Below are 26842 nucleotides of genomic sequence, written 5' to 3' on the forward strand. Positions count from 1 at the left end.
GACGGGGCTCCGGTCCCGCCCCCTCGCCCCCTCAGCCGGCACCCGCCGCCGCCCGCTGGCGGGCTCGGGGACAGCCGTTAGGCCGCGGCGCGGGCGGGAAAGGCGCCACAGCTCCCCTCCGCCCGGCAGCCGCCTGCCCCACCGGGCTCAGCCTCTCAGGGACGCCATTACCAGGCCCCTGAAGGGCAGCGCCAGCGCTAAACCCGCTCCTTTTTCCCCGGGAGTAAAGAGAAACCCCGACCCCACCCATTACCGACAGCCGCACAAGCGCATCAGCCACCACCTCTTGACTGCCTCGCTAAGCACAGAGCTACTGTGGGGTGCGCTGCCTTTACTGTGGCCGCAGTCCGAGGCAGGTCACTAGAAAAGGGTCATGTACGGGCAGCGTAACAAGTACTAAAAGAGGACATATTTGTAAAACCATTTTTGCTCTTTCATTAATAAACATTGCAGATTTAACTGCTGCCTTTAGCATGCCAGCTGTCTGCAAGCTTACCTCCCAGGACAGCACCTCTAAACTCTCTTTTTCTGTTGTAAAAACATGGACTGAAATACAACTGCCATGCCTTTCAGTCAGTCCCTCTTGTGTCTCTCACTCTCCTCCCGGGCCAAAAGACTGAAGAGCACAAAGGCAACACTGTTCCTTTGCTTCCACAGCACCAGGAGAGGCAGCCTACTCCTCACAGGGCTCGGATGCACCTCTCCGGAAGGGGAGCAACAATCTCCTTTCGCTACGGACAGGCAAAAACCCCTGCATTAGTCACAAAATGACAGATTTTACCTCCCTTTATTATGTATCTGCCAAAACAGGAAGGGAGTACCACAGGTGGTTCCTGTGTAGGTTCTTCCACTATCTCCTATCTAGGCTTTACCACAACTAGTGCTTCAGATTTCACTTTCCAGCTCAGCGCTGGGTGAAGGGACTACTACACTCTGAACGATGCCATCTTACTTCGAAAACTGTCATCAGGAAACGCAGAGAGATGCAGAACAAGAGCACTAGATACAGAAGTATTGTGAGGCTTTATTGCCTGATGTTGTACACAGTCTGTTATCTTTAGAAATCCTGATCTGACCGAGGCATTTTACAACATGAAGTTACACTCGAAGAAACAAAGCAAACTTAAGTATTGCAAGTGGTATGTTTAACACACTCATACGTCGCCAAAAAGGCAGAGTCTGCTGAAGGAAAAAGCTTAATAAGCAATTATTAAGCTGCTCTCCCAGAAATAACGTCAACTACCACTGCCAGTTTTTTTTAAATTAAAAAAAAAAAGGGAAAGAACCCCCAAATTTGTGACAAGAAAAAACAAAATTCCTCACCCAGTCAGGCAGCTAGATACAGACATCTTGGAAATACAAGACAACAAAACTAAAAGGGGTGCTAGCTCCCACAGCAACAACTTCTGAAGTATCGCCTCTCCTTCCCATCTCTCTACAGTACAGTACTTCCTTGCCATAAAGAGAAGGTAGTTACAGTAGCCCACAATAATTTCAGGAGTATACAGAGTAAAAATTCAGTATGAGAATGGATACTTCCTTTCTTACAATGTATTAAAAAAAAAAAAAAAAGGGTAAGGCTGTTGCTTGCAAGTCATTACAACTGCAATAACAGGATTCATGTAGTCAGTGGTGGTCCTGAACAGCTGCATAGCTATTTCCCAACCTCTCAAAATTTCACAGAGCAGCACTATGGAAAATGAGCGCCAAGCCACCACTCTGCTCCCACAAATGATACAGTTCCTTCCTCCCTTCCATCCCAATGTCAATTCTTACTTCTTTTACCCAACCACTCCTTCCAACACCTCACATAGCAACTGCTCAGCATCACTTCAGCATTCTGCAGGAGATAGTACTATAGGAGATACTTGTTGAGATAAGCAGGCAATCTTGTTTTAGTTTCCACTGGTCTAATGTTTCACTGTTGACACAACATTAATTTCAAAAGAATTATAATTTGATATGCTCTTTTCCCCAATGTTCTCAATTTTTAACTGATCTTGATGCAATATAGATAGCATTTCTCTTAGCTAGTTCTTATTTTGTCAAAAATGAGACGATTTAGATACTGAAATTTATGTAACATTTAACTCTGGCTACTCATCAGTGTCTTATCAGAACTCTCTCAAATCAAGGCATTTAACTGAATGTATTTATGAACAAAAAACACAGAACATTTTTGAAGTAACAGACAAAAATAAGTTGTTATTTACAAGTAATATATATATAATAAAACTACTACCATGATATGCCTTTATACACTGTAACTGCAGTCAATTTTTGCATTGTTTAAAAAAATTTCCTTAAACAGAAATTGTTCAGAATTATCAGTTTGTCCATACACGTGTATGTTATGAGAAATACAACAGCTTTTCACATTTTTAAAATTATCAGCGTAATTTACATTTTTTTCCCCCCAATATCAAGTGAAGATTGGTGCAAACTGGAACACAAAGACAAGTAGCTATGAACATTGAAATGCAATCAATTTGGAACGTATTGGTGTTTCAAACTAAAATTCCATGAGAAAAATCCCTAATATTTGGCATGATCCCCTCACCGCCCACCCCCAAAAGGTCAAAGCAAGATAACCTTTTAAAGTAACAGTGATTATTGCATATTATATCTTTGGAAAAGCAGAGTTTTAACCAAAAATATTTTTCATGTAGTTGAAATATAGACATTTATCTCAGGGAGGAAAAAAAAGTAGAACACATGATCAGTAATGTTATCAAATCAATCCAGCTAATTTGTCCCATCCTTGCTTTGAGCAATCCCCTATACCTCAGATAATCCAGTTGAGTGAATGGCTACTTCAGCAAGCGCAAGAGCAACAATCCAGTTTTACATGACCAACTTTCCATCTGCAGAAGTCCTTTAAGAATCTTGGTCTTAACTTATATTAACCCCTCATTTAAGTGCTGACAGGTAAATTAACATATATTTCAAACTGATATAACAGGGAAAACATTTACCTTTTTTAAACCAGGATATACAAAAGACAATTTGCATAGTTACAATTCAAGCACAAGGTCACTGTAAATAGGTACAAAAGCATTTATAAATTTACTAAATTTGCTGCTGTTTGTGCCAGCCAAATCTTAGATAGGTATGAATGTAAACTTGAAGGGATTGAGGAGAACAGTCAGTGGTTTTGCTTAAAAAATAGGTAGAGAACACTTTTTAATGGTTTTAAAAAATATTTTCTGCAGCAGGAACAAACAGTTCAAACCCCAAAGAAAGCCATCCAAAATGCCCAAAATGCTCCTCCTATACAGCAGAGAAAGTTTGTTCATAGGTTTCAAACCTAGATACAAAATGAGGCACTAGTTATGCTATTTTGGAATGTGTCCATAACCCTAATGTTTCAGTTCCCCCCAAGAGTTCCAAAACACTGTTGGCTTCTAACTTCCTAGCAAAACATATCTTCAGAAGGTGGTGCATAAGAAAATCCAACAAATGCATCATCCGCCTCTAGGACACTGGCGTTAACAATGCTGTAATCAGAAGAAACGCAAACTGAGTATGGGACCATTTCTTCTGTAAACACTGCATCAAAATTCCCAATATCATCTGGTCCAACCTAGAAAACAGAAAGATCTATCAGTTGTCATATTAATACTGTGTTTTAAACTTGTGCTTGTCCTTTAGATTTCAAATTTAACTCTTGAGGCTACTTTATGTTGTTCTTTCCTATTTAAGTACAGGAAATTTAATGAAGCGCATCACAGCATCCCTGAAAACAGCTATTAAAAGCCTGCTTGTTTCTTTTAGGCTGGGGTTCAGGCCAAAGCCTACATACCTTGATGATCTGATAAAGCTAAGAAATATGAAGAAATGTCTCTTTCTTAAATGACTGTCAGGGAGATGCAAAAACTAACATGCACACCCCAAAAACCCAAACAACAAAACCTCAAACCAACCAAACAAAAAACCACCACCCCCAAAAAAACCCCAAACCAAACTAAAAAAAAAACCAATCCACACCAAATTATCTTTCTCCCTTTTCCATCAATAATACTTTAAGTGTTAAATTCTAGCAACAGTACTAGTGTTATGATAGATCAGCTTCCCAGTAACACACCTAAGAACTAAAGCATAGTAATATTTAGCCACAGAGGGAAGAGACAAGACAGCTAAGGCTTCTTCACCAGACACAGACTCAATAAAAGGGGATGCTCTGATGTGACTTTAAGAAGTACTTCCTCCCTACTGTCCCGCCTCCTCCCTCCTGAGTTTTTGGACAAGCAGTCGCAGGTTGACACAGTTTAAACTGATGGGAGGATAACGAAAAGCTGCAACTAAGGCTTAACAACTACAAAAAAAGCAAGAAATCAGTTTTTTGAAAGTCTTCAAATAAAGAGACTATCTGTATTTTCTTCTGTGATCTTCAGACCCCACAAAGATTGACAGTACTTTGACACAAATGAGCAGAGGGAACAGTGACATGTCAAACTGAGTTTTAAGTAAAAAAAAGACAGTATCACTGCTCCGAAGTGCAACTGCTCAAAAGGCCAGTCAGCACTGGGAGGTTCCCATTCTTCACCATTCTGAAACAAACATTCTTTGCAAACAGATGAGCCCTCAAAGGCAGAAATTTGGCAGGTATGAACTAAAACAGCACCAGGCACCTACCACATTAGGATTAAATGGTGGTGGAATCTTCTTCTGAAGAAGGTCAGTCCAGCTGAGAGATTCAAAGAATGGGTGCTTTTGAATTTCAAGCTGCAGTAAGGAATAAGTATTTTAGATATTCCAGAGATCTATCCTGTGCATCATAGTAAATACTACTTCAGACTGCATGCACATAAGGAAGTCAAGTCCTTCATTGGTTTATTTATTCGCAGGCTACTTTGCAATAACAGCTGTAGTTGGTAAAAACAGCAATTAAAATTTGTTAGCCTGCCTCTACAAGCTGGTTTCCTTTTAAGATCATATGTTCTGCTTTTAAGCCTTAAAATCAACCATCTTGAAGTCTACCACAGAGCAAGAATGTTTTCTGTTAGTATCTGCTCCTGCCTTAAAGTTTTGTTAGTTTTTGTAAAGCAGATCCTTGTCTGAGAAGCAGGTACTTCAACAACTCTGCAATATGCTTACTAGTTATGAAAGCAGAAAACAGCTACGCTAAATGCTTCCACCCTTTCATCTTGCTCCACACTATGAGAAAGTACAACATCATAGTCTAAATGCTGTGTTACAAGGTCAACAGACTACCTAACGTTAGGGCTGCAAACAGAAGACTATGAAGATCTCAATTAATGGATGGAAGAAGTCCTTCTAGATCATTCCTCATCACACAGTTCTGAAGACTTCTATACTTTCTCACATCACCTTCTTGCAAACAAAGTTTTTGTTGCTACACTGGGAAAACATCTGCCATGATTTTAAGGGTAAAAAAAAAAAAGAGCTGCTGTTTGCACAGTACTAGTGTTCCTCTTTATATGAAGACTGTTTTTCAAGTAGTTAGTTAAAGTGACCTTACCAGAAAAATAACTTTTTCTTCTGATTATTTCCCAGTTTCACTATGAACAGTGAAACCTACCTTAGTGACTACTACACCAGGAATTGTTTCCTTTGCTGGCAGGTACAGCAGCAACCAAGCTCAAAATGTTTATATCCCATGTCAACTCCCACCAACTTTCAGGGATTGAACCACACTGGTGTCTTTAATGAAGAAATAAAACCAAAGAAAACAGAAACAGACATAACACAGCAACCTCTGCCTCCAACTATTAAACCTGTGCTGTGCACATAGATTTAGTGATTTACTTTAAGTGAAGTAAGGCTTGATAAGTTAAGACATTACATACAAAATCTTCCCTTGCTCCAAGTCTGCTTTGCCGATCCTTCTCCAAAAGTTCTTCCAGAATAGACCAGGCTGTAAGACTGATTCCTGGGCGCAAAACTAGGGGTTTATGAAGAATATTCTCATACATCTCAGCAACATCACGGCAGTAAAAAGGAGGCTAAAAAATAAAAATTGTACATGAATTTGAAGACACATGCAACATTTTGTTTCATGTGTACGGTCAGTAAATGATTCTATAAGAAATACAAACTGCTGGCAGTGAAGAAGTCTACCTCTTCTTATGCACTGCTAACTTCTAATTCAGTCATCACCACTGGCAGCTCTTTACACTTGATAGCTTCCCCACCCACCTCCTCTTCTCCTAACAAGTTCTCACACTTGTAAGTAGCCACAGATGCCATCCAGCTTCAAAGCTCCCATTGAAATTGCCTGAAAAGAACATGAGAGTGGAAAAACAAATCTATCTTCCTATTTAAGGTCCTATAGGAAGAGATAAAACTCAAGAAAACTAACAGAACAGATTGTTACTAATTACATATGACTAGAAGCATAGTTAAGATTTTTTTGTTATAATGCTGCATCAAGAAGTGAAAAAGCTAGGAGAAAACCTGGGAGACCTAAGTAAGAAGTCTTTTAATTTTATTTATTCTAGTGTTTGGCAAAATTTTACTCATAAGTTGTGTGTTTTGGGTTTTTTTTTTTTTAATTGGGTATTATCACTGTTGATTCAGTTTATTCTCACATTCCCTCAAAGTGATGAGCATTTGTCTTCATTGGAGTTGATGTCCAGCAGTTCACTGGAAAGCAAAATTTTAGACATCAAGAAGCAATGCAAAATCCAAAAGAGAGAAACAGGTGCTATGTTATGTGTAAGACAAACTGTTCATCCATTTAAGTGGAGTATTTAAATATTTTGCAAAAGTTAGCATCTTTAACAACACTCCAGGGTTACTTCACATAAAGGGGGAGAGGGGACGGAAGCAACCCTTGCCCCCCACATATTAAGTACATACCAGCCCATAAAGCATTTCATAAAGAACTGCACCAAGGCACCACCAGTCTACTGTGTTGTCATAGGGCTGCTTTTTAATGACTTCTGGTGCAAGATACTAAAAAAAAAAAAAAAAAAAAAGTATTTTAGAGCATTAGGCTAGCAAGAATAAAACCTAGGTTTTAGTCACATCACAGTAAACACCTTCAGGAAAAGTTGCTTCATAGCAATTGTAAGACTGCTAAGTATTTATCTTGTCTTTCAACAAACCTGGCAAATACTTTGTCACCATCTGGTCATTTACCAAGCAGGACAGTTGTTTTCCCAACTGTCCTGGTTTTGGCTGGGATAGAGTTAATTTTCTTTCTAGTAACTGGTATAGTGTTATTTGGATTTAGTGTGAGAAGAATGTTGATAACACACTAAATTTTTCAGTTGTTGCTAAGTAGTGTTTATACTAGGTCAAGGATTTTTCAGCTTCTCATGCCCAGCCAGCAAGAAGGCTGGAGGGGCACAAGAAGTTGGGAGGGGACACAGCCAGGACAGCTGACCCAAACTGGCCAAAGGGGTATTCCATACCATGTGATATCATGCCCAGTATATAAACTGGGAGGAGTTGGCCTAGGGGGTGGGGGGCAGATCACTGCTCAGGAACTAACTGGGCATCGGTCGGTGAGTGGTGAGCAACTGCATCGTGCATCACTTGTTTTGTATATTCCAATCCTTTTATTATTGTTTTAATTTTATTATTGTTATTATTATAATTGTTAGTTTCTTCCTTTCTGTTCTATTAAACTGTTCTTATCTGAACCCATGAGTTTTACTTTTTTTCCTTACGATTCTCTCCTCCATCCCACTGGATGGGGGCAGTGACTGAGCAGCTGCATGGTGCTTAGTTACTGGCTGGGGTTAAACCATGACACGAACTGAAACAATACTTTCCACACACTATTGTTTTGCCAAACTACTTTGCCACCTCTATTGTGAAACTTGTTTTACATTTCAGATAGGCTGCTGCACTGTTGCAGAGGCTACATCTCTCAGCAAGCTGGCTACTAGCCATGCCTATTCTGCCATCCTAAGCCTGTATGCTCCCCATCCAGTACATAAAAATGAAAGAAGATACTAGTTCTGCCTCAAATCTATCATTGAGAAATTGTATGACCTATATTAAGTTTCACTGTAAATCTCAATGAGGGCATGAGTTGTGAGTTGCTAAATTAGAGATTCTGGGCAAATAAGTATAACCTGACTGATTTGTGATAAACACCCGATACCATCAAACACTGAATGACAATGTTAACTGGCTTCCATCTGCCTTGCAAGAAATCTACCCAGCATCACAGAGCTTACTAACACTACAGCACAAGGACAGCCACTTCGTAATATGAGACTATTCTTTGTGAATATGTAATATAAAATTACTATTGCTGGATCATCATAATCTCAGTCCTCATCTACAGCACACACAGCTTCTAACCGCTCAGAACAAGAAGATGCTCACTTCTATCATTCTAGCATCCAAATTCTAAAATTTAATTTACAAATAGATGATAGCATTGTCAGACAAGGCACAGACTGAAACTCACAGTTTAATTAAATCAGTATTTCTCAAACTTTCTGTATGTGCAAGTGTCCTGTAACTCATTTATCTATAGATGACCCTGCAAAAACATGAAAAGCAGCTGAATTATTTGAACTCAACTACTTCATGCTTTTTCTAATCTTTCACAACCTGCTTTGAGGTTTTTAGGTGTTGGAACTCACCAAGTCATTCAACTCAGTGTTTAGAAACACTGGGAAGATCATTACACTTTTAGCAAGATTATGAAAGACTGGAATCTAAATCTTGGATTAGAAGGGCTAATACACAAGTGCTATGTTTAGTCTCGATATTTTTAAGAACTCATATGAAGCAACAGCATTAGCAGCCTCTTATGTTGCAATTCATGCAAGTCCAAGGTAAGTGTGAAGACTAAGCCTCTGAACATGAGGAAAAACCCCCACAGATTTTCTCAAACAGATTTAAAGTTATCAGTGTTCTATATAGTGTCCTTAGAACTTTCCAAAATATTCAACAAATATTGTTTCAGCTCACATTTACTACTCAGCTTTATGGATCCCTACTCTGATCATAACTAGGATAAGTTGTCACATGTTGCCACCTGCCTTTTTTTTTTTTAATAGTTCAAATGTTTCAGCTAAATACTACTCCTCACTCATCCTTCACTGCCTTCAAAGGCCTTTTCTGTAATTTAAAATATTATTATCAAATTATCAAAGCCACTAATCCTGGCATTTCAGTGAATCCCTCATAAGTGTTCCAAGACTTCCAGATTCTAAGTTTACTGAGAAAACTACACTGGAAAAAAACCAACAGAATTCAATAAACTTGGTCAGCAAGTTCAAAGTTTCATGCATATGCAAAATTTGCTCAAGACTCACAGATATTAACTCCCTATAAACTTACTAAAAATCAGTGGCAGGATACGGTAAGTAGATTCATATTGGCAAATCTGTTGCAGCTGTTAGACAAGCTAACTGTCCTGTGTCTAGGAGACATGGGAGGAAACAATGTTTGAAAAGGGCTGGAAAACAGAAGGAAGGAAGAGATGAGTTATGGGGATGTGGGTAGTAAGTAGGAGACACTGCGTATAGTAAAAAGGACAAAACGGATCTGCAGGAAGCTTGTCTTTGGTTTCATTGAAGAGCTTGTTAAAAGAATGCAAATCTCCAAAAATACAAAGCAGAGTATTTGATCATCCAGTTACACAAATATCCATAATAGTCAAGAGTCATTAATTACTAGCCAAAAAAAACCCATGAAAGTTGTCAACATACTTCTGGTGTCCCACAAAAAGTTGCAGTGGTATCAGAACTTGCAATCCCTTCTTTACAAAGTCCAAAGTCTGTCAACACAACATGACCCTGTTTGAGAAAGAGTGGTATTTTAAAAACAGAACACGCTCAACATGTGCATACATGAGTGTCAATTTTGTGAGAGAACACAGAAAACCTAAAATAGTGTTGTATACTTACTAGTGAATCTAGGAGAATGTTTTCTGGTTTTAAATCCCTATTAATAAAAATAAAATTGTATTAATTCAAAACAGCAGTCACTAACACAAGAGCTTCAGAGGCAAGGACTTTTATTCTTCACCTGAAAGCATCAAGTTTTGGTGAAATTGTTATGTTCAAGTTTCCCATAAGATGATTTCATGTAGTAGTTTTTATTCAGTATTTTGTCCTATTTTGAACTTCTGTGGGACAAGGATACATTTCAGAAACTTACCTGTACACTATATTTATGGAGTGTAAGTAGCCCAGTGCACTGGCTATTTCAGCAGCATAAAATCTGGCTCTGTGTTCAGGAAAGGAACGTTCTCTTTGTAAGTGAAAGAACAGCTGTAAATATGCAAATAGTAAATAAGAACATTATACACAAAAAACCCCAGGTTAATAATGTGCAATTTTAATCGTAAAAAGTAATTTTTTTTTAGGTGTCCACTTTTTTTTAAAAAAACATAAAATTAAATAAAATTGGTTTTGCTGCATTACTTTGTCATTCCTTTACTATCTTCCTTTCTTCTCTTTTGTAGCTCAGAAATGGATAGGTAACTCAAACACATAAGGACATTCCCCTAAAACCAAGACTAGTAAAAAGGAACTAGAGCAAACCACTAAGCTGTGAACAGAAGTTGGCAAGATTAAATCATGCAAGATAGCCTCCTAACAAAATATAACCTGGTGTCAAATAAGTAATTTTCCATTTCTGCATATACAAAACTTTGAACACAAGCATATAAGCATTTATAGAATTGTATTCTGAAATCACCCAGATGTAGATCACTTTGGGAGATGTATATTCCAAGCTGATTCACAAATTCTCTCAACTACAGAGCGCTGTCTGGCTTCAAATAGTTTGAGCAGATACGGAAGTCTAGCCAAAGATTAAATCATAAACATACAGATTAGATTATACTACCCATTCAACTTCTAAAGATTTTAAGAAAACAGAAATTTTCTGTTTTCTGCCTACAGAGTTTGGGGGAAAAAAAAAAAAAGCCATCAGAGCTTTCCAAGCATGTCATTCAAGTTTGAAAGCTGTTTTGAACTGTACTTTAGTTTGCCTGGAAGAATGCCAAACTAAGCTGTGGCCAGGAATTCAGACTAGAGCAAATCAGGAGTTTGCTAATACAGTCTAAATAAGATGACAGTACATTAGACAAGACAAAGGCCCATCTTGTCCCAACTCTGACACAAAGGGGTCAGAACACCACCTCTAGGAGCATCATAAATACTGACAGTAGGCCACATGAATATGAACTAATGTATTCCCCAGTTTGTATTTCATCCTGGTTTATTCAGCGTACTTTATACTTGTCTGTGTATATCCAGCTGCAGTGACATAGTAATAGGAAACCTTGAGATACCCTGAAACAAACTACTTAAATTCTACCCTTTCTCCTGTGCTCTTTCAGCTACCAGAGTTTTATCATCTGCAACAGTATCCTGTCTCATCCTTCCTTCCTGTTCTGCTTTAGGCACCTCTTGGACCTTCTGAAATGTACGTTTTACACCAATAGATTACCAAATTGAAAACACAACAAGTGACAAAACATACAGCTCTCCTTTAAAACATGTATGTTGGATAGTTCCATTCACACAATAATTTTTCACTACACTGTTTTCTTCAATCACAAATAATTTCCTAGAAAGGTCTGGGTATTATTAGTCTAGAAGATGCCTGATTTTCTACAAAACCTTTTGAAGGAACAGAAGCAACATTTTATACCCTTTCCATGTATATTGGCTATTCAACCAGCTTACACATGAGTTTCTTAAGCACTCCTGGAAGTACTGGGTACTTTGAAAAGCAACAGGTCCCTAGCTGAATAAAAACTGCTCCAGAACATCTTATTTAAACATATACAGACTTTATCCATTTATTTCACAAGTATTCCCCGAAGTTACTTAATTGCTCTTCAGATTTAATAGCATCGCTTCAAGGAAAAGAATCCTGAGGATAAGGCTATTTGGCAATAAGTAATTAGACCATGCAAAGCTACAGAATAATCCCAAGGTTCCCAATAATATCAATGTAGTAAATTCAGTTGCCAGTTTCCTTCCTTCCACTTTCCAAATACTAGCATCTCAGGCAATGCAGATGCAAGAGGAAAAGACAGTTTTACATGGTGAAAAATGTCAACATAAGATTAATTCATAATAAAGCTAAATTTATGTACCTGTAAAATACAGTATTTTTATCTGACAACCATGAATAAATTTGGGATTAAAGTTATCAGTAAGAAGAGGAACAGGGTCCATATAGCTATAGAAGTCTGTACTAACAGCAGATAATAACAGGACTTTCAAAACTGGGAGAATGCTGATCAGAGCCCAGTGTAAAGGAACATTTCATTCCTCCCACCTAGAATTAGCAGAATAGAGACACTCAAATCCAAACACAACCACCACATACCTCTCCTCCATTAACAAAATCCAGGACAAAGTAAAGCTTTTCCGTTGTTTGGAATGAGTAATGTAATCCAACCAAAAATGGATGTTTCACATTTTTCAAAAGCACATTACGTTCAGCCATAATATGTTTTTGCTATAAGAAAGTAAAAGATCAATAAGTAAACAGGAATGATTTTGTAATTAAGGGAAAAAGGAAGTGAGGTGGGTGGAGAAAGACTATTTCTCTTCACCTCTTTCCTATTAAGAACAATCTTTTTCTGCAGCACTTTGACAGCATAGTATTTCCCATCCAGTTTTCGTTTTGCAAGAAGAACCTGTGAAATTCAAAACAAATGAAGAAATGAGATTGTTGCAGTTCACATTCTATTAGTAATAATTCCATAATTTCAGCATAACTGGAAAGTATTCATGCTATTTTTTTACAATAGATTCTTTGCTTCTAATATAGTCAATCAGCAACATAATCACCAGAGCAAGCATACAGTTTAGTAAAAATCTGCCATGATGGTGTTATCATGAAAGACTGAGTATAACATTTATTTTCCAGGACCTGCTGAATCTCTATCAAGATCAATTTCAGCTGTTTTTGTAAGTTTTAAAGATAATTTAATGAAAAACAACAACTTGAAAAATAACCCAAACCCAAAGATTTCAAGACAGATTCTCTGTTGCATCTTCATAGAATATCAAAATTTAAGTCACTTTTCAATGGGCTGTTCCTCACACTGCTCCATAGCATTACAGGTTTGGCAAAACAGTCCATGCCAACGAAGGGAAATGCATGATTTGTACACCAGCTGCTGCATAAGCACAGGGGTACCTCCCTTCCTCTCGGGGGGGGGGGGGGGGGCAGAGGATCCCTATTGCTCTTAACGAGAAAGGGAAACACTCCCTTTTGTTACTCCCAACAAGTAACAGGCCGAGGCAGCCAACAACTGCCACACCAGGGAAAAAAAGGCAGGGCTATAAAGAAGCAGCAACACAGATCCAACATGACACTTCATATGCCACTCTAGGCTGATACCACTTCCAAAACCTCTGGCCAAGTCTCTAGACAGCAGTCACTACGCACAAGACACCCACTAGCATCCTTGCACCAGGATAAGACACAGCATTAAGAAAGCTCACCTTGCCAAAGCTGCCTTTCCCAATAACTTTCAGGAAATCAAAGTCTGTTGGTTTAGCACTGAAAGATATTTAGGAAGGAGACAGGTCATCTGGGTAGAAATTACAAGCTTTATAGCGGTACAGCAGTCTAGTGTAGCACTTGAGTTGTAATGCGAGAAGAACAGTCTGTTAGCACCCTCCTTTATTCTTCATTCCACCCAACACCTAGACTTCTGCAGACCTTCCCTCGGAGACAACGACTCCCCTTCATTTTGCAATTCCATTTTCCTCCAGGGAAAGTGTTCAAGTTGCATCCTTTGAGTTTCTTTTATTTTATAAGTTTAAGGTTAAGATGTAAAGGAGGAGCAAGACTGTTCTTTTATTCTCCATAGTCTAGTTTCTTGTAATTTTTAAGTCTCCATTTCCATGACTCTTCCTGGAGCTTATTTCCCACTTCCAGAGGGCCAAATGGATTCTCAAGCTTACATGACAGAAGGAAGGAAGGGACAAGTTTGTTATCTATTCTCTCTTTCCTTATCCCATCCTTCCCTCCATCCATTCCTCCCTCATTTTAAATTACAGTGAGAGGAAGGACGCCCTAACACCTTCCTCTTCTGTGTGTGTATGTATGAATTTACTCTCAGTTTTTCCAGTTCCCACATCACCACTACTTTCAGTTCATCCCAGGATTCCCTTACTTTTTCCTAAATACAATTCAGAGGTATTTTTGTCAGCAAAACAATTATCCATGTTTTCAAATTCCAAAACAAGTTACATCGCCATACACCTCTCCATTTACTGCCCCTGAAGGGAAGTACTCTTAAATTTCATTTCTTACTGTAATCTATTAAGCATTTTCTCCTGTTAGCCCAGAACAAATCTGTGAGGAAAGCAAAATCAAAATAGCTGTCATCTCCTGGATGAGAAAAGCACAGATTCACACAGAACTGAGAACAGAAACTCTTACAGAAGACACCAAACAGAAGCAAGTTATGACTGCAATAACTAGGTTTGTAGTATCAACAAGGCAAGCTGCTCCTTTGCCATGCATTAAAAAAAAACTTGTTTTCAGAAACTGTTCACATTCTTCAGAGTCGTGGCACCACTCCCAAGAAAAAGACGTCATCTTTGCTATAGCATCCCTAAGTAAAAAGATAGCAGACTAACAAAATCTGAAGGTGAAAAGGAAAAAAAAAAAAACTTTAAAAGCACTTGTTTATTTAGCACAGAATTCAGTGTTTTGCTTCCTCCCAAGCAGTGCAAATCAACAAATACAGGCATATATCCAAAGAACTTTTCATATTATTAACAATTACACTCAGTCTAACTTTTCAGGTTTTAAAATTAATTTTAATAAAATCTCATTAAAATAAAAATTTTACATTAAATTGAATTACTTTTTAATTCAATTTAATTGAAACCTACTGAGGATTTCCAGATGGTCCCAAGTTGATATTCTGTGAGGTAGAGTTTAACTGTTGGGAGAGACAAAGAGGTTTATTTTTAGTACTTTTTTAAATTCTCTTTTATATTTCAACCAATATTAATTTCAAAATACTCTACTAATTTGCTCAATCCATACCTTTACACTTGTTACATTAGATTTTTAAAGAGATCTAACATCCAGATTGGGAACTTTCGATATTGAAATACATGGCCATCATCACCCCATCACTAATTATTTCTACATCTATCACATTCAAGGATGAAGGTAATAAAATAATTGTGTCCAGACACAGAGGACAAGATTAGGAATAAAAATTTAAAAGCATTTCAACAAACTAGTTCCTTATCCAGAACTTAATCCTTTCTGTATTTGCTCTAGGAATATATTTTCTACCTTCTATTCTAAATTTTCCAGGATCTTACCAATAAAATAATTTTTAACCCACACTGTTTATGCAAGAGTAATTAATGAAAGACATGGTGCTTTAAAAAAAAAAAAAAAAAAGTGAAAATTCTCCCCACTCCAAGAAAAACATTACCAACCTTTTCTATCCTGACATTAAAGGTTAACTAACCCAATTCCATGGATGGCATGAATCTTGCAATACACGCCCAGACAGAACTTGTCAATTACAGGGAGAGGAGGAAGCCACTGTCATCTAGGTAATTTTCTCCATTTTGGTTTTGATTTAAAAAGCAGTATTTGTACCCTTATTGTGGTTTTGGACCTTATCAGAGAAGAATAAACTGTATTCAAATACAAGTTACCCTGGGGACAGGCTAGCAGGCATCACAAAACCAGTACTCCTACAGAAGCAGAGAACACCCTGACAGCAGCGCTGGATGCTACTATTCACTAATAAAAGCCAATCACACAGTAGTACTGGACAGTTTTTAAAAAGCTACTATACAAAATATTATATTTTTTTAAGGCTTGGTTTTGTTCCTTATTGTTCAGCTTCAGTATTAATCAGTTATTGTTCAGTAACTATGAGAAGGTGAATTTTCTATCAAAAAAGTATGGTCCAGGCCACTGTGCTTTAGCTCTCTTCCTATTTTGGCATTTGTTGTGGCATGACACATCATTAATTTTCCACAGAAGGTTTAGATCATTCCACATTACTTAAAATACCTTTCAAAGGAGGAGGAAACTGGTATTTTAAATTAGAATTTTGCTGTATGCTCACAGTGCTGTCAAGCACTTAAAAAAAAGCAGCAAAACCTGGCATCTTTGTAAGAGAAACTTTCAGAAAACACAAATCTGCTGTGGATCACACACAAACCAAAATAATGACTCTTACATCTTTAACAGGGGTTGACTAAGAGGAGAAGTACTAGGATCACATCTGTATGCCAGGAAGTAAGCCACAGCTTAAAATATGGCACTTCTGCCTTCGTAGAAATACTCCTTTTTTCAAACAGCACTTTTTCTGGAGGCTGTAAACTAATTTTCAAAGAATCCACCTAGCCATGTAGCAGCTTTTGTGACAAAAGAGGCTTGAGACCTCACACAGTGTTATATGTGAAATGAAATAAAATCCATCCTTGCTCCTGAGTGACTTTTAGAAAGACTGCATTTTTTTCCCCCGAGAGAATCATATTTCTTCCTCTCTTTAAAAAAAACCAACACACAAGCAAACAAAAAGACAATTAAACATTCAATCTCCCCTGCTCCTTGCCAGATGTTCTTAGCAAGAATCTTTGAAAAGATCACAAAAACTGTGACAGCTAAACTATAACTAAAGCTGTGTTTCCTTAAGCCATATAGCAAGTGGGAAAGAAGAAAGACAAAGCTAGCAATCACTTTTACCCCTCTCTGCAGTTCACATCTGACAAAAATACCTTACAGCCCACAGTGGAACAGATTTGTTTAAAAGGGCACGGAGGGGATTTATTGCAAAACCAACCAGTAATTTTCAGTAAATAATACACCTAAGATTGCCCTCAAGTAACTAAAATTTAGAAGACTGTTCTACTCCTGTTTTATTACCTTCCGACTGCTCCTTTCGTCTTCATCTTCAGATGGATCCGACTGGTGTTTTGGGTTATCCATTTGAAGAAATGCTCTGACATCTGGGCTAGAAACAACATGGTTGACTTTATTAGCACACTGATAATTTGCATGTTTTCAGCCACAACCATAGGAAGCATAGGATTAAACAGCAGCATACAGAGGAGTTACTCATCACAAAGTTTTATATTTAAGTTCTGGTAATTAAGGACTGCGTACAAGAAATGCTTTTATAGCAACATAATTCAACTGCTGAATGTGTTACAGTACATAAGATTTTCCGCTTGCAAAAATCTGACATGTTAAAGTATATGTATGTGAAGACTTCATAAGGAAATGCTTTGCAGAACTGCATTAAAAGGTAATTATTAGATGAAAGCATGAGTTCTAACTGGCTAGCAACCACCAGGAAACCAATTTTCTTTCAAAAAACTGAAGACTTTAAAAAAACATTTTTAGTTTTCCAAAATCAATTCAATAGTCCAACACAACACAGAATGAAATACATGGTCTGTATCCCAAAGAGAGATGCATGTCCCAAGAGGTTCATGGTAGCAACATTCCTGTCCCCATTCGCTTTAAAGCGGAAGATGGTGATTTTGCATTCAGAATGCATTCTGGCTGGGCACTGACAACACAACATTAAGAAATCCTTTCAGTCAGCTCCAGGACACAAATGTTATCCTTCAGAAACCAGCAAGAGAGACCACAGGCTTCCCACAGTACCTAAGGAGATTCATTTTAACTTCGGCACTGGTTCCTAGCTTTTGTCTTGGTGGAGGCTGGGGGAAGAGGACTGGGGGGAAGGAGGGAAAGTAAGAGAATTCCAAGAACCCACTCCCAGGAAGCAAGACTTACATTCTTTTGAACTTACTGTTGGGTAACACCTTTCTTAACCACAGCACAGTGAGCAAGTAAAAAATAATGTGATACAAGTGAGGCAAAATTAATTCCTAAACAAATGGGTACCACATATAGCCTACATAACACTTGAAGAGATTAATTGAATCTTTCAATTCCTTCAGTTCACTAAAAGGCAGCCTGCTTATCAAGGAAGAAATCTTACCTAAATTCCAGAGATAAAGTTCATTGAGAAGGTGTCAGGGCAACCACTGACAGGAAACTCTGCATGAGCCATTCAGTACAAGAAAAGCACTAACTTACTATGGAGCTGCTCTTTTATTTTATCCCTAGTATATATAAAATAGGGTAGTTTTATATAACAAGCAGATAAACTTGCTTTGCTGTTTTCAATCCATTTCACCCTCCACACTTCTGTAAAGTGAGGATCAGAAGTAAGAGATGAGCTCTTTCTGACATTTCTCCAGCTCCTGTACTTCATATTAGCATTACTGAACCTAACTCATGTCCTATGCTATCCAGGGCTCCTAGTCTCCATCACTTACATCCTGTATTCCTAAACCCTGTTTGAAATCTGTTTCAGTTACCTTCAGCTTTTCAGGTTTGAAGTACAGCAACAAGACTGTTTACACAATTTCCCCACCATCATTTCAGTTTAATTCTTCCCATCTTACATGAACTCCGAATTCTGATCTATTTCAGGGTCTGTCTTGTATCCTGAGTCCCAGGAAGACAAAAATCACTGTGGTTTGAATAGTGTAGTAGTATTGGCTCATGATGCAACAATTTAAGTTTCAGAATCTTTGAATATCATAAAATCAAGAATGAAAAGCTATGACTAATGCTTTTCACTAGACAGAACAACAGAACCAGACCTTAATTACCTTTCAGCATTAATTATTCTGGACAACTGGCTGATTAAATAGAGCATGTTGTAATACATCTCAAATAGTTACTATAGTAACTTTGTCCATGACTGAATTCACAGCAGGAAAAAAATAATAATTAAAAAAATCCGTTCAGTTAAAGGCTGCTGTACAGTTGCAGGGTATTCAACAATCTCCACAATACATAGCAGCCAGAAGCATAACTGATCGATGTTACATTGTTCAGATTTGTAATTTTAAAAGCACTGCAAAGAAGTAGTGATTAAGAATAAAATGTTTAATACACCAGTTTCTTAGCCAAGACTGCAGCACGTTTTGCAAAATTCTATATAGATTGGTAGTACTTCTATGCTGTATTAGCTCACATGTATTAACTCAATGTATTTTAAAATATACTGAAACTATTCCTAAAATAACCTCACATATGAAATTAAAAGGATCAAGAAAACAGTTTAAAAAGGCATGCTCAATTTACATTGTACATATACTAAAAGCAAAAGTTGGTTTTGTCTGGATTTTTAGGATTGACTGGATAAATTTAGTTTATGGATTATCTCTGAAATCCACAAAGGGGTGTCAAGCTCTGCCTAAACACGGTTCCTTCTGTGGTACTCGTTCTGCATTAGTGTCCCTGCAGAAACATACAAAGCCACACAAAAATTTTGGACACGCAGAGAAATATGAACAAGCCCAAAAAGTCACACAAATATTGAAACAAAATGGTAAATTTAATTGCCAGTGACAGAACCCTACCATTTAAGACACACTTTATTTAAATAATAGTGCCCAGCTCCTCCCTCTTCTCCACACACTTAAAAAAAAACCACCCACCAAAAAAGAAAAAATAAACCCCACTGCTATCTTTCTTACAGAAAGCAAAGGCTCAAAACCCCATAATGTTCAGTAATATTTTAAAAGGCCACAACTAATGTAATGCAAAGTTTGCTTTCCCCAACATGGACTGCAAAATCTTACAATCCAGGGGTTTCACATTCATTTTTATATTCATCAGATTTTGAAACCGGAATGATCTAGTCACTCTGATTTTCTTCTAGGGAACAAATGCAGACCCCCGCTTTTCACTTAAAGAACTGATAACTCATTTCCCCACAGAGGTTGCAGAGTTGTCATCCTTGAGTTCTTCAAGTGTTATGCAAATGTTCTCATTTTCATTAAGGAGCTACTTTGGACTATTTAAAAATAACTACATTACATCTTTAATGCATCCTCTATTACACTTTTGGATTCAAACAGATTTTCTTTGGACATGTTCTGATAGACAATTAAATGCATTAATTTTGCAGTGAAGACCTACATTTGAGGGGGCGAGCAGCCCAACTTGAATAGTTGCTCAGTGATTTAGGGGGCCTCACAGTGCTCACAAGTAACAAACTCCCAGCTCCTATTCAGGACTTCAGTCAGCAAGGGGGACACATTATCAGATCTCTATCCCTTCTGACATTTTTTTGCAACATCTGTATTCTATCCGTGAGAGGAAGTTCTCTATCAAACACAGTTAGCTGAGTAAATGCAGCTTGAAGCTAGTCCACTTAATTTGGTCTAAGCCAATGATCCATCTTGCCCTGTATTCCACCTGACAGTGATTGCAGGAAAACCATTACCAACCATTACAGGGTCTCTCTAATCAGTCTAACACACTTTAGGTTTTTGTTGAGCTTATTATTGAGCAGAATATTAAACAAATATGTCAGTCCCAATAATAAAGTCCCCTGAAAAAGGATAAAAATTAAAAGAAAAGAAAAAGAAGAAAAACGAACACAGTGCTGCATGTTTTCAGAGAATAATGTAAATATTACCATCTTGGACACACTGAATCTGACATTTGTGCTTTTCAATTCAGATGTTCAGGTGCCTTCCCATCCAGAAATGAGGACGTTCATAATGAACTATCCTTAAGCTTTCAGTGAAACAGTTTTCCTAGGTAGGACTTAAAAATATGACATCTTGATACCGGTTTTAATGCTTAAAAGATATAGTGGAAGGTGGAATCCCTTAAAGTTCTGTGAGAATGCATAACCCCCTAAGTCTTCCATGTACATTACTAACTTTACATAAGTTATTTTACCTCATATCAAATTTAATTAGCACATTAAAGCAAAACAGTCTAATAAAGCAAGGACATGGACTTTGTGTGAAGACTCAGTTACCACATACTGCTTGAGTAGTTTCTAGCAGATTTTACAAAAAAAAACCCCAAGCAAGGTCATAAAGTTTTGGTATTTCTTAACTAATAACGTTCATTGGCACATAGAAAAGGTGACAGATTATGTAATTATTAATATGATTTGTTGCAATGGATCACTGCAGAAAGCAAAAGCTCAATCCAGAAAAACAAAGCACCTTGCAGTTATTAAAAGAAAAACAACACAGAAATTACAATAAAATTAAATGCTTTTGCACTGAATTGTGAATTAAAGGCTTGCTTCTCCCACATAAATCACTGTTACTTTAAGGGTGGGGAGGAAGAGAACAGCACAAGACAAACTTCAGTCTTGTATTTTGTTTTTATTGTAGAACTATGCCTAATAAGCTTTTTATTTAACACACTTTCAAGAACACCAAAACACTTTATAAGACTTATTTATTAAAACTGGTTTAAGTTAGTTTTAATGGATCAGACAGGCTAAGTACCATGTTAAAGAACATAGATTCAGGTACAGATGCATTTTAGTGTGAAACAATTTTAAAAGTTCACAAAAATTTAAGAAGGCAAGTGGATTTGACGTTTGGCTTTCTTTTTTTAAGCACACAATTTTGTGATGTGCATAAAAAAAATAAAAGTACCATTTTACCTTCAGAGAACAAATATAGTATGTTTTGAGACAAAATATTTGGTACTTGAACATACTGAGAACCAAATAAAGGAGGGGATTGTGCTAAATAAAACCAGTGTCCTTTCCTAATGTAACAGAAGAGATCAGCTTTCAATAATTAGTTAAAGTGCTTTCTATTCTTTTCCAGAAAAGAACACCACTATGACCACAAACCTCATACTATTTGTTCTATTGGAAAACTATTCTACCTTAAAGACTTTGTTTTGAAATTTCTTCCACTTGTCATGAGGAAGTATATATAAAATGCTCCTTTTTTCCAAAAAGAAAAGTAAGTACATATTTCAGGTTCATAGGACATTAAATATTCATTTGTTGGAAAAAAAATTATAATCTGACTGCACACTGCAGACTACAGCAATATTCTGTTAAGACTCTTTTTTCCCCTGTAGGAAACTGGCAGCTTCACAGGTTGTACAGATAATCTAATTAAACAAAGCATATGTATTAGACATTTACTCAACACTGAAGCCATAGAGCTTTACCATATTACCAGTTCAAGCAACATAGAAAGCTGCATGGATTTATTTTAAACTGATTAGATATAGTTTTAAACCGAAAGAATGCAGCTTACCCCCCAAATCAGTTCACACACAGAAGCGCTATCCTCCAGATTTCACTGGAGCTGACTCTAGCATATCACCATCTCTCATTCATCACTGTCCCACTGGCAGAGGTTAACAAACCTTCAGTTCTTCTGACAGAACAGTTTATGTGCAAGCTTATTCATTTCCTTTAGGCAGGTCAGCTTGGTTATCCCAAACCACCTAAGCAAGCTGATTAAGCTACTTGGTTAACATGCTTAAAATAAGTTCTGGAGTACACACATGAACTGCTCTAACAAAAGGATGCAGACAGTTACTTACTCCCTGCAACGTAGTAGCACGTGACAGCAGAGTTCTCAAACAGTACAGCCACCAGCAAAACAAACACCTGCCCCACAGCAACAGTTTACACTGGAATCTGCACCCCTTGAATTAAGAGCAGTTAATTGCCTGCAAGTTAATTTGTAGATCAGTTTTCAGAAAACAAAAACGTTTTTATACTGTTCATTAGTCTGTAGATTTTTCCTGTAGGAATGAACAGCCATATTAAAGTTTATTTATTATACTTAAGAGCACTGAACAGGTAAAATACATTTTTTGGTTAAAAGCACTCAATTTGCAATTTTGTATTTGACATCTCATGTCTTTTAAATAGTCCTTATAAAACAGAAATGAAACTACTTACTGGTTGCATAGCTCTGACTGTCTAACTAGATTTTGAATGAATTCATTTAGTCCTGCTCTTCTCTGTTTAATAAAATCTGAAAGAAAAAAAAAAAGGAAGAGATTTATTAGAATGATCAGTCAGCTTGTGAAAAAGACTTATTTTCAAACTTAGGGTTTTTTTAGGACTTAAACAGCAGTTAAAGAGACTGGTTCACGACTGGTTCAGAACAGGATTGGTTCTATCTATGAAAATCACAAGCTTAAAATATTCAAGTGAGGTGAGAGAACAAATTTCAGTTTCTCTGCAACACTACTTGAAAATGTAGAAAGCCAGGTGGATTAAAAGCGCACTGAAGTGTTTCAAGAACAGTGTGTAACCACAGTGGACTAACCTGTGCAACCTTCATTGCACAAGTGACCCCTTCAGGACCTGATTCCACTCAAAAAACCCCAAACCACAGGCAAAACTTGACATCAGTTGCACAAGTCAAGTTTTTACATGAACAGTCCCACCAAGCAGCATATTTCCATAATATATGTATGGCAGTGCGAAAGTTGCACAATTCATCCTGCTAGCAGGCACTCAGATATAACCATTAAAGATAACTAAATAAAATGCTTTCCTTTTTGTTTTGGACATCATCTCTAACACACACACAAAAAAATCCTCAGAATCTTCACCCTCACCCAAAGCTTAAGACATGTAACTTTTCTTTAGCAATACGGAAAGATATACAAGGGATTTCAAACAGAAAGAGAGCTCTAACATGAAATAAAGTGTAAAACAGAATAATCTTGTTTTCATTACTTATATCAACAATAATTTTAAAGAAAAAGAATATTGAACTTGTGTATTAACTTTTAAGCCATTCCAAGCACTCTTTCTGTCACATATAGATTACTGACAACTATTAAAATTTTAAATTCAAATTAAATTTCAATTAAAAGCTGTATTTTAAATATTAAGAAAAAAGTTCACATTGTTTCAGGGATATAATCCCTAAACCCTTGTTAGTGTACTTAATAATCCCAAATTACTGACATCAAACAGGAAGGTAAATTTGCATAAGGATGTTACAGTACTCAACAACATCAGCAGTATCAGTATTGTGGAGGCACAATGCGATCGACCACTCTAAGCCTACAGAGCTATCCATGCTGGTGAAGATAAAACACCTGCATCATGTCAGCTCAAATGTATTCTGTAATTTTCTAGTTCTGTATTCTGACTGGTTCTACAATTTCCCTCTGCCCCATTTTTGAAGTTAAAACATGATTAATTTTGAAATAACCTAAGTGACAATAAAAATGAGCATTTAGTTGACAATGTAAGTTATGACAGAATTTTTGGTAGATTTTGGGAAAAAGGATATGTAAGTTTCACTCTACTGCACTCGAATGCAATAGTACAATGCCACATACATAAGCATGGATTGATGGAAGTAAAATACCTTTTCAACATTTGTAAAACATGCAACTTATTTCAGAAGCCAGCAGAACCATTACATCAAAGCTTCAATATATCAGTGTTAAGATAAAGAATTATTTAAATGAGCATTATGGCTCCATCTCCACCCTGCCCCCCAGCAAGAAACATCTTGAGAGCTATGTAGTTTCTCATGCTTCAAGGATTTCAGCACAGTTCACGGAAATTTAAAACAAGTCTGAGGACTTTGTTTTACATATATAGTTCTAATAAAAGTTTTAGTTGGTTTTTTTTCCACCCATTTGAACTCCAGTTTCCTAAATTTGACTCCCAAGAAATCCACCTGTACATTTCGCTGTACAGCAGACCAGACCGCATAACATTACTAGGTCTTCAGCCAGCTCTGAAAACCCCCAAGTCAGAGAAAAGGAAAGAAACCAAACCAAACCAAGAAGACCCTGTAGACACAATACATGCAGAAGGCCATCATTTACATCTTCATCAGAAGACATCAGAACTTGGATACTTGCATTTGATTATTTTAATAAAAAATAAAAGGGAGTTTCACGTCAGGAATGTGATGATTAACTGTAACTACCAAAAATTAATTTGTTTGAAAGAACTCTAAAAAACCCAAAACAACACATCCCAGGAGTTCAACACCTTTAGATCCATTTGTTCTTCAGCAAAGGAGAAAATTAAATGCTTGAAACAGGTGCAGGAGGAGGTGAAACTACAAACACAGCCTGATCACATCAGCAAGCCAGGGGAGGGTGGGAAGTTCCCAATGACCATGAGGAAAACCCTTAAGTAAAAATGGCCCGAATGAAGGGTATAAAGACACAGAGCAAAGGCCTGGCCTTCCCATTTGCCTTTATTTATTCATCAGTGGTGCCACCTAGGTTAATTCAGTGCACTTTACAAGTGATTTTTCATTAGTATTTTGATGTGGACAGAGCAATCTTAATTGGGACCTATCACTGCTAACTGGATCACATTATGTTCACATCAGACAGGCTTCTGCTAGTGGAACAACAGAAAGAGGTTCATTTTCATCTAAACTGTACAAGGAAGCACATTTAGATACAGAGTTCAAAAGCCTTCAAAAGATAAATCCTTTAGTTATTTCATTTGGTGAGGGTGGGGAGTCACACAAAGGAAGTTTAAAATTTACTAGGTGTATGTTTAGAAGAGTCTGAGTTTTGGCTTTTGCTTTTATAGAAGAGAGATTACACCTGACAGTTCAGAGTCTCTCACAATCCTGAACATGGGAGGGTTGGGAAGAAGTATATGCTTCAGTGCAAGGGAAGCACTGGGCCACTAAGCAATACTTTGCTCATCATCACAAGGCAGAATACCTACCTACGCTAGTTCCTGTTCTTGACTGAAGCATGACTAACTTTCATTTAGTCACTGTTTTGAGGACTGGTGTAAAACTCATCCAAGATAGTTTCTTGTAGGCTGGAATAGATCAATTTTCATATAAAGAAACTGACAAAATGAGTAACAAGATAATAACTTACCAGGATCAAAATTATCTCCAAATATTCTTTTAGCTGGAATCTTGAGGTTCATAGTGGGAAATTGCTTCTTTAGCTGAAAACAAAACACACACAATGGGATTGTGCTTAGACATCAAAGTACCCAGAAATAATTGCATTTTTTTTGTTTTCTGGTGAACAGTTTGAACATCTGATTATTAGTAATTCTGCTCCTCTCTGGAATCTTCTCTACTCATACACTTGGGGAAAAAAAAAACAAACCCAAAAGAATCTGTACTCAGCTTGTTTGCACCAGTCATACCCTCTTAAATTCAAAGGCCATCTCACTTCAGAAAGCTATGGACTATTGTAGCTATCTTCTGCAATATTGCCAAAATGATTTTCCACTTGCCCCAGATTAAAAAACATAGGCTACAATTTCAATGCTAGTTTTATTCTCCTCTTCCTTCCTCCATCAATTCTCTCTCTCTCGGGTTTGTTTTTTTCTTGCTTGCTTGCATAGGGGTGTATGCATGAGGTTTAAGATGGGCTGGGGATACAAGCCTCTGGGTTTTGCCCAAACAACATTCTTAAAGCTTTAGGAACCGCAGGTGGTCTACCCCAAGGTCAAAATTATAAACAGATGAACAGCCTTTGTTATGATGCTGCATTTGATAATTTGATTATATTCTACACTCGATAAACAACAGCACTGAACTTATAAAAAAAAAAACCACTGACACAAGCCAAGCCTTGATTACATTTGCTTCATCTTCAAGTGCTCCAGAAAAGCAATCTTACTCTCATCCTCTTTAAGAGAGTAGTTTCCTAATACAGTAGCTGGTAATTTTTCTTTCCTTAGAAACATCAGTATCTCTTCCAGTTAGCAGCATAAGTTCTTCTTGCTGTACAACACTACATGAATTACACTGAATAGAAACTGGACTAAACGTGCCCCTGGTTATGCTTCCCCAGGACCTCCACCTTTACACGCATTAGAAAGGCCAGTGTTGAACAAACTTCAGCAGGGCAACGCTAATCTGAATGGCAAGGAAATGGGGCAAAGGAACAGGATCATCAATACTCACTCTGCAGGTATCAAAAAGGGGATACTTTTTCACATCACTTGCAAGTCTATCCCAAGATGCAGGCAAAGCATAGCATGGTGTATCCAAGCTGACTTCAGCTCAGACCATCTAAGACAGCTCCAAGCTCACTCTCTGCATTTGTATACCACTGCCACATATAAATCCATGTACAGTGAGGCAGAAGGGAGAAA

General features: G+C 37.4%; 1 protein-coding gene across 5 annotated transcripts in view; it reads right to left on the reverse strand.

The window, feature by feature from the left end:
• Window positions 1-2647: 2647 nt before the first annotated feature.
• LOC104837045 (serine/threonine-protein kinase Sgk3) overlaps window positions 2648-26842 on the reverse strand; it is a 32002-nt gene continuing 7807 nt past the window's right edge. For 2 of the 5 annotated variants that reach the window (XM_010575907.1, XM_010575909.1), the window contains 14 exons: window positions 25606-25678; window positions 22676-22751; window positions 16825-16912; window positions 14814-14863; window positions 13410-13467; window positions 12512-12595; window positions 12283-12414; window positions 10093-10205; window positions 9840-9876; window positions 9642-9728; window positions 6823-6918; window positions 5811-5966; window positions 4636-4725; window positions 2648-3583 (listed from right to left, as the gene is read on the reverse strand). In XM_010575907.1, the coding sequence (XP_010574209.1) occupies window positions 3413-3583; window positions 4636-4725; window positions 5811-5966; window positions 6823-6918; window positions 9642-9728; window positions 9840-9876; window positions 10093-10205; window positions 12283-12414; window positions 12512-12595; window positions 13410-13467; window positions 14814-14863; window positions 16825-16912; window positions 22676-22751; window positions 25606-25678 (1311 nt within the window). In that variant the 3' untranslated portion in view covers window positions 2648-3412. Of the gene's footprint in view, window positions 3584-4635; window positions 4726-5542; window positions 5967-6822; window positions 6919-9641; window positions 9729-9839; window positions 9877-10092; window positions 10206-12282; window positions 12415-12511; window positions 12596-13409; window positions 13468-14813; window positions 14864-16824; window positions 16913-22675; window positions 22752-25444; window positions 25550-25605; window positions 25679-26842 lie in introns of those variants that run through there. The other 3 variants (XM_010575910.1, XM_010575908.1, XR_774894.1) reach the window with 3 other exon arrangements.

This window comes from Haliaeetus leucocephalus, unplaced genomic scaffold (assembly GCF_000737465.1).
Source record: "Haliaeetus leucocephalus isolate CR32 unplaced genomic scaffold, Haliaeetus_leucocephalus-4.0 Scaffold506, whole genome shotgun sequence".
NCBI classification, from domain to species: Eukaryota; Metazoa; Chordata; class Aves; order Accipitriformes; family Accipitridae; genus Haliaeetus; species Haliaeetus leucocephalus.